Raw genomic sequence first — 7,811 nt, 5'->3', positions numbered from 1 at the left:
GAAGTATCTATATGTTCAAAAGGATCTGTTTTTTCTTTTATTATTGATACGTCTGCACCTGTATCTAACAAGAAGGTATATGTGTTGTTTGTATTTTCGTTTTTAACTTTGATGAAAATACTTAGGCTAAGATTGAAAGTGTATACATTTACAGTTTCTTCTGAATATCTGCAGGGCTCTATTGGTTTTCCGAATTACTTTGAGTAAGTCGTACATTACCATTTGCGTTGTTAGAGCTACCTCGGTTGGAATTACCTCGGTTCGAGCTGTTACGGTTGGAATTATTTCTTCCTCGGTTGTTGTACCGTGAGTTACCACGATATCCGCCGGTATTATTATTATTCCTATAACCGTTATTTTGGTAATTACCTCTACCTCGGTAGTTATTTTGTCCATTTCTATTGTATTGACGGTAGTGCATGACAGGGTTCGTCTGTCCTGTATCTGCTGTACTACTGTCTACGAACTTTGTTGTTAGCTCGTTCATGTCACGGAAAATACCTGCTTTTAGTACGTACTTAGTTGTTTATGCAATTCTTTGTTATTGTCTCTGTAGCGACTGAAAGTGTATACTTTTGGCTAGTTTGACAGTTGTGCCGTCGTATATAAAGGCACCTTCCAGAGATTCAGTAAGATTTTCAATTTCTTGAGCATATTGACTTGCTGTTTTGTTTCTCTGGGGTAGGTTTTTAATTTTTGCTGTTATTGACGCTACCGATTCCGTTTTTACGTTTGATGCTATACTGTTGATAATCTCTCTTATTGTTTGTTCAGAGGTTGTCCAATTTCTTGTGTGACCTTTTAGTTTTGTTTTTATCAGACACACTGCTGCTTCCTCATGGTCGCCTTTTAGTGAATTTATCAAATTCAATGCGTCCATGAAGCTCTGAGAATTTTCTCTTCTGCCATCAAACTGTGGAATAAGGCTTGAGGCCATCTTTAAAAAATCAGTGACTGTTTGAGTCATTTTTGCGTTTCCTGGCGAAATGGCTGGTTTATTACGAGTTATTTTTGTGTTATCTAAACTCACTGATGGTTCTTCTTCATCCATCTCTTCTTCAGCCGTTAACTTGGTTTTATCTTCTAGTGATATTGAACTTTCCAAATCAATTGTTTGTTTATATTCAATATTATATTTTTTCAATACGGATTTTGCCTTTTGTTTGCAGTCATCATAGAATGCATTTGCGGCTGTTTTTCGTCACGCAGATAGTTTATTATAGTGTTCTCTTAACACTGCTCTGATATTTTTCAGGCTCTCTATTATTATTTTCGAGTGTTTTTCTATTGTACTTTGGGATGTTTCCCTATTCTGCGAGAGGCATTTACAAGATTTATTTAATTCTTGTGCATGTATTCTAGCTTCTCTTATTATATCATCCCAAGTAATCAATTTTTTGTTTAAAAAAAAATTACACTCTCTTTTTTTTTAAATTAATTCCGTGAGAGATCGATTGTCTCTATGGGTTCTTCAAATAGTTTATGTACCCAGGTGGGTAAAATTCTATTTTTTCGCTTTAGGCGATTATATGCTTCTACTATTGATCTTTCTATCAAGTGAGCTATCTGTTCAGGAACGGATTGCGTTTATCGATAAGTCAGATGTAGTTGTAAGAATCGACACATACTTAAGCATTGTACACACACACATATTTGTGCGCCAGCGCTTTTTATCGTTTGGTTTAGTAATAAATTGGCACTCAACTGATTCAGTAGTGAAGAAATACAAGGTGAAGTTATCCAACATAATTTCAAGGTACAGTCCACTGCTAGATCAAATCATAATTTGGTCATTCGAGCCGAATAAGGGAATCGGTTTTCGATCGAATAAAGTGCTTTTCGTTCGAATTTCTTGGATCTATTGGAAAGTTTTGAGGATTATTACTCTGGAATAGTTCTTTAAAATGGAAGAACTAAAGGCATTGGTGGGTCGACGGAGCCGACTCAAGGCCAGCATAACAAGAATTCTGGATTGGTCGGAACGAACCCAAACTACATCAACTACTGAGGTAGCCGCTCGGATGGATCAACTCCAGTCCGTGTGGAAGGAATTTAATGGAATCGGGGATTCCATAGCCCTTCTGGAAGATGTGGACGGCTATGTGGATCCAGAGGTCGATCACGTGACCTACGAAGAGAGGTACTTGAAGGCATATTCTTTACTTCTGGGAAAAAAACGGTTAGTTCAACAACAAGCACCATTGTCTGGCGACGGCGATGGCGCCATGGGTCTGCACGCATATAACGACGACATCGTTCATCTGCTGCAACAACAACAACAACTCTTTGAACAGTTAGCTGCAAATCAGAGCAGTTCAAACTTGTCGATGCCCGCTCGCAATGAGATGGCTGCTTCGGGTTCGACTTCGGGAAACGGCACGACGGCATTCGTGCATGGCGGCGAATTGCCAAAAATTCAAATAAAACGGTTCGCTGGACTCTACACAGAGTGGCCAGCTTTTCAAGATATCTATGAGAGCACGATACACAACAAAAGGGAGTTAACCAACACTCAAAAGTTCCATCATTTAAAACACTGCTCGTCGATGATGCTGCCAACTTGGTGCGGCACCTGGCGATAACTGACACGGCTTACAACACTGCTTGGGAACGCTTAAAGGAAAGATACAATAGGCCACGCCATATTGTGAACTCATTTTTGGAGAAATTTATGGGTCTACCAACGACAAACAAAATTGATGTGTCCATCTTACGCAAGGTATCAGATGGCACAAATGAGATTGTTCGCGGTCTGGATGCGATCAATCATACAGGACGGGACTGCTGGATACAATATCTGGTATTGGAAAAGCTTGACGCTGATACACGGCGCAGGTGGATTGAGCGCAGCATGGGCAACGAGGCGCCCACACTGGAGGAATTCTTCAAGTTCTTAGATGATCGTTGTGAGGAATTAGAGCTCAGCAAACGGGAGATTGCGTTTGGAGGCAAAACGCCGGCGCAAATCACACACACAAAACGTGTCACACATTCGATGGTTGCAGTTCAAGCTGGCAGCTGCACCAAATGTCAGGCGACGGATCATAAGTTGTATGGCTGTCAACAATTCATGGATTTAACACTTGCTGAACGTCGTATGTTCATCAGGGAAAAGGCTTTATGTTATAATTGCCTGAAATCAGGGCATATGGTCAAAAACTGTCCATCATCATTCTCATGCAAATATTGTAAAGGTAAACACCATTCTCTGATCCATGATCCAGGTAACTCAATGGCTTTAAGGAACTTGCAACAAGGAAAAAGGGAGAATCAGCGTAGTCCAAACGCTTCTCATCACGATTTGTCTACAACAAGTCTAGTGGCTCATAATGGGAGTGCACCAGCAACGGTTTGTTCACAAAGCTCTGCGAAATTGAAAACAGGAAAAGGTTTAAATCGAAGCATATTGCCTACTGCAACGGTTTATGTTCAAAGGTAAATGGAGACTACATTACATGTCGTATCTTACTAGATACTGGGTCGGAACTTTCATATGTATCAGAACGATGCATACAAGCACTTGGATTGCCACGGTCGGCATCATCCATTTTGGTCACAGGAATCTCTTCGGTTCAGGCTGACACCACAAGGGGAAGCAGCACGCTTCAGATAAAGTCAAGGTATTCAAACAATCACTTAACGGTACAGGCTCATGTTCTTGGCAAAATCACATCAACACTGGAAAGGCAAAACATTGACGCATCGGCACTTGATGTCTTTAGCGATCTTCAACTCGCTGACTCGGAATTCACCACAAGCGCTCCAATTGACGTTCTTTTGGGCGGTGAACACGTTTGGTCTACAATCACAGGGAAAAAGTTGTACGACAATACGGGCAAACTCATTGCAATATCATCGATTTTCGGATGGGTCATCAGCTCTATAACGATGCCCCAAGCTAACAACGCTTTCGCTTTGACATCATACATTGATGTTAACGCTTCGCTCCAGAGGTTTTGGGAGCTAGAGGACATCAGTTCCACAACCAAATTGGAACCTGATGATGAGCAGGTGGAGAAACACTTTCTCGCTACGCACACTCGAGATGAAAAGGGGAAGTACATCGTGGAACTTCCATTTAAGGTCACTAATCCTGAATTTGGGGATACTCTACAAGGAGCTCTTAATCGTTTCCAATCGGTGGAACGACGCCTACAACAAGATGCAAATCTAAGAGCAAAATATGTCAACTTTATGAGGGAATACTTCGATTTGGGGCATATGCGCGAACTGCCACCAGATGAAGTCAATAATGCACAACGGTTTTATCTACCACATCACCCGGTTTTGGGTCGGAAGCTGAGAGTAGTTTTCGACGGATCATTTTGCGACACCAAAGGCAAATCACTAAACGATTATCTCTTTACAGGGCCTAGCATTCAACGCGATCTATTTGCTGTCTGCTTGCGCTTTCGGATGTATAAATTTGTATTCTCAGCCGACATAGTCAAGATGTTTCGGCAGATTTGGGTGAACGACAAACACCGCGACTTCCAGAGAATTGTCTGGAGAGAAAGGCCATCGGATCCAATCAAACACTATCAACTATGCACCGTCACTTATGGCACCTCATGTGCACCATTCCTGGCTGTTAGGGTATTAGAGCAACTGGCTACTGATCATCAGCAGGAATTCCCGAATGCTGCAAAAATCTTACAAGAGGATTTTTATGTCGACGATGTGCTCACTGGGTCAAACAGTGAGGAGGAACTGATACAAAATCGAAAGGAACTTATTCAACTTATGTCCTGTGCTAATTTGGAGCTTGGGAAATGGGTATCAAACACACCTCGCATACCAACAGAAGGGACTGATTCTACACAATCATCTCCAGTCAAGGTTCTTGGACTTTACTGGCAACCTGGTCTTGATACATTGTCTTATAATGTTGGTCTAAAAGGAAATGTCGATTGTACAAAACGACAAGTTTTATCGGATGTCTCGCGGATCTTCGATCCACTTGGGCTTTTGGCACCAATTGTGGTCCAATTCAAAATACTCTTTCAACAATTATGGCTTCTCGATTTGGGATGGGATGACAAACTCCCTAAGCAACTAGCGGATACTTGGCTCAAATGGCGAGCAGATTTGGATATGCTACAACACATTCAAATACCCCGGTTGGTTGTCAACGACACCGACAACATTGAATTGCATGGATTCTCCGATGCATCTACGAAGGCATACGCTGCTGTAGTGTACAGCAGAGTAATCAACAAGGATGGCTCGATTTCTACATCGATTATGGCTGCGAAGTCTAGGGTGGCTCCGCTAAAGCAGCAATCTCTGCCCCGCCTAGAGCTTTGCGCGGCACTTCTCCTAAGTCAACTCATACGTTCGATAAAGGCGGCACTTCGACATCAAAAGGTCACGGTTTTTGCATGGTGCGATTCCACAATCGTTCTCTATTGGCTATCATACGCACCCTCTCGACTAAAGACATTTGTTGGGAACCGAACTTCGGAAATTCTGGACACCATTCCAAGGCATGATTGGCGTCATGTGGACTCCAAATCAAATCCAGCTGATTGCGCATCCAGAGGTCTCATGGCTGCAGACCTAAAGGACTTTCAGTTATGGTGGAATGGCCCGTCATGGATACGTGACGCGGATCAGTTTCTGGTAAGGTTAAACAACTCACAAGTCTGTTTGAATATTTCAGAAAAGAACATAGAAAAGGAAGTCAAAAGCAATTGTCTGACTGCATTAGTAGAGGCAGCTCCTGATCATCCACTTGATCATCTTGTTCAACGAGTATCTTCATGGTTGACGCTCGTTCACACGGTTGGCTATGTCCTTCGCTTTCTACGGCGCACGAAGGGTCCATTTGGGGACAAGGGCTCAAACTGTCTTACGTTTGAGGAAATCACCGCGGCACGCATTGTATGCTTGCGCCACGCGCAAACCTGCTTTCAGGATGACTATCAATTGCTACTCGCAAATAAACCATTGCGAAGTCGATCTCAGCTGGCTAAACTCTCGCCAATGATCGACAAGGACGGACTACTCAGGGTTGGAGGACGCTTGCACCACTCGCAATTGTCCACAGAGGCGAAACATCCAGTTTTGCTACCGAAATCTCATCGCATCACCAAGCTGATACTTGAATACGAACACAGGGTCAACCTGCACCCTGGCGTCTCATCACTCTTTGTTATGGTACGTCAAACATTCTGGATATTTGGCGCAAGGAACTTGATAAGGAAAGTCACACACGACTGTTTGGCTTGTTTTCGACAGCGGCATCATACATCACAACAAAGGATGGCTGATCTACCCAGCATTCGTGTCACTCAGGCACTTCCATTTGTAAACACTGGATGTGACTATGCTGGTCCAATCCTTCTTAAGGATGGAAAGGGGCGCAAACCGCGCATTGGTAAGGGCTACATATGCCTATTTGTTTGTCTGGTCACATCGGCAATCCATCTGGAACTTGTAACGGACTTGAGCACCGAATCATTCTTGGCCGCGCTAAGACGTTTCGTCTCTTTGCGTGGCAAGTGCAACAAAATCTATAGCGACAACGGAACGAATTTCATTGGAGCTAAACGCTCTCTTGATGAAATGCAGAAGCTGCTGGCATCTCAGCCACACATCGAAAAGGTTAGGAATGCTCTGGCGAATGATGGCATTCAATGGGTATTCATTCCACCACATGCTCCTCATTGGGGAGGAAAATGGGAATCTGCAGTCAGATGCGTAAAGCTGCATATTCGCCGAGTCATTGGGAAATCTACTCTCACCTACGAGCAGATGCGAACTCTACTTGCACAAGTCAGTGCGGTGGTCAACTCACGACCCTTGTGCTACAACTCGGACACAGATATCAATTATTTGTCGCCAGCACATTTCTTGATCGGCAGGCCTCTCACAACTATACCAGAGGCAGACTTAGGCCACATCCCCGTGGGCCGACTTGGGTACTGGCAAAGTATCCAATCTATGATGCAAGGTTTCTGGAAGCAATGGCATCAGGAGTATCTTACCACATTGCAACAGCGTCCAAAGTGGACCACTACAACACCAAATATAGCAGTGGGAGATGTGGTGCTTGTAATAGAATCGAACACCCCACCAGCTCACTGGCATCTGGCGCTGGTTCTCGAAGCCTACGCAGGCAAGGATCAATTGGTTCGAGCGGTTAGACTCAAGACCTCTTCGGGAGAATTAACTCGGCCAATCACCAAGGTTGCGGTATTGCCCCGTTCAGAACCTGTGTTTCAGGGCGGGCCGGGATGTTCAGGAACGGATTGCGTTTATCGATAAGTCAGATGTAGTTGTAAGAATCGACACATACTTAAGCATTGTACACACACACATATTTGTGCGCCAGCGCTTTTTATCGTTTGGTTTAGTAATAAATTGGCACTCAACTGATTCAGTAGTGAAGAAATACAAGATGAAGTTATCCAACATAATTTCAAGGTACAGTCCACTGCTAGATCAAATCACTATCCCTGATTTGAATTTTCTATTATTCACAATCCAGTATTTGATTTCCTTATATTTTGGATTGGTTTCGCCTCTGTTAAAGAGGAAGTCTAAGAATGGAACGTATTTGTTCAAATATTTAAGTTCTACTCGACCCATTTTTATACTGTATTTAGGCCGTCTGCTCTACTCTGATATTTTTTCTTGATTATTTTATTATGCATTGCATATAATTTCAATGCCAGATTTACGGCTACTAATATTAAAATGGCTAACATCAATATCCCTATATATTCTAAATTTTCCCTGTGATCTACTATTTTAACGCTGTTAACCACATTAGCTGTTGGGTGGTCTATTTTGGATTCTTGAGAACC

General features: G+C 42.8%; 1 protein-coding gene across 1 annotated transcript; it reads left to right on the top strand.

Annotated features, from left to right (window-relative positions):
• The first annotated feature begins 2,671 nt into the window (after positions 1-2,671).
• LOC124461526 lies at positions 2,672-7,269 on the top strand. Its single transcript, XM_047013025.1, has 3 exons — positions 2,672-2,906; positions 3,225-3,349; positions 3,649-7,269. Exons 1-3 carry the CDS (start codon positions 2,672-2,674, stop codon positions 7,267-7,269), a joined length of 3,981 nt encoding a protein of 1,326 aa, XP_046868981.1.
• Positions 7,270-7,811: the final 542 nt, after the last annotated feature.

Source organism: Drosophila willistoni, unplaced genomic scaffold, assembly GCF_018902025.1.
Source record: "Drosophila willistoni isolate 14030-0811.24 unplaced genomic scaffold, UCI_dwil_1.1 Seg529, whole genome shotgun sequence".
Taxonomy (NCBI): domain Eukaryota; kingdom Metazoa; phylum Arthropoda; class Insecta; order Diptera; family Drosophilidae; genus Drosophila; species Drosophila willistoni.
Note: the sequence above shows the minus strand (reverse complement) of the source record. Positions and strands in the feature narration are given on the sequence as shown.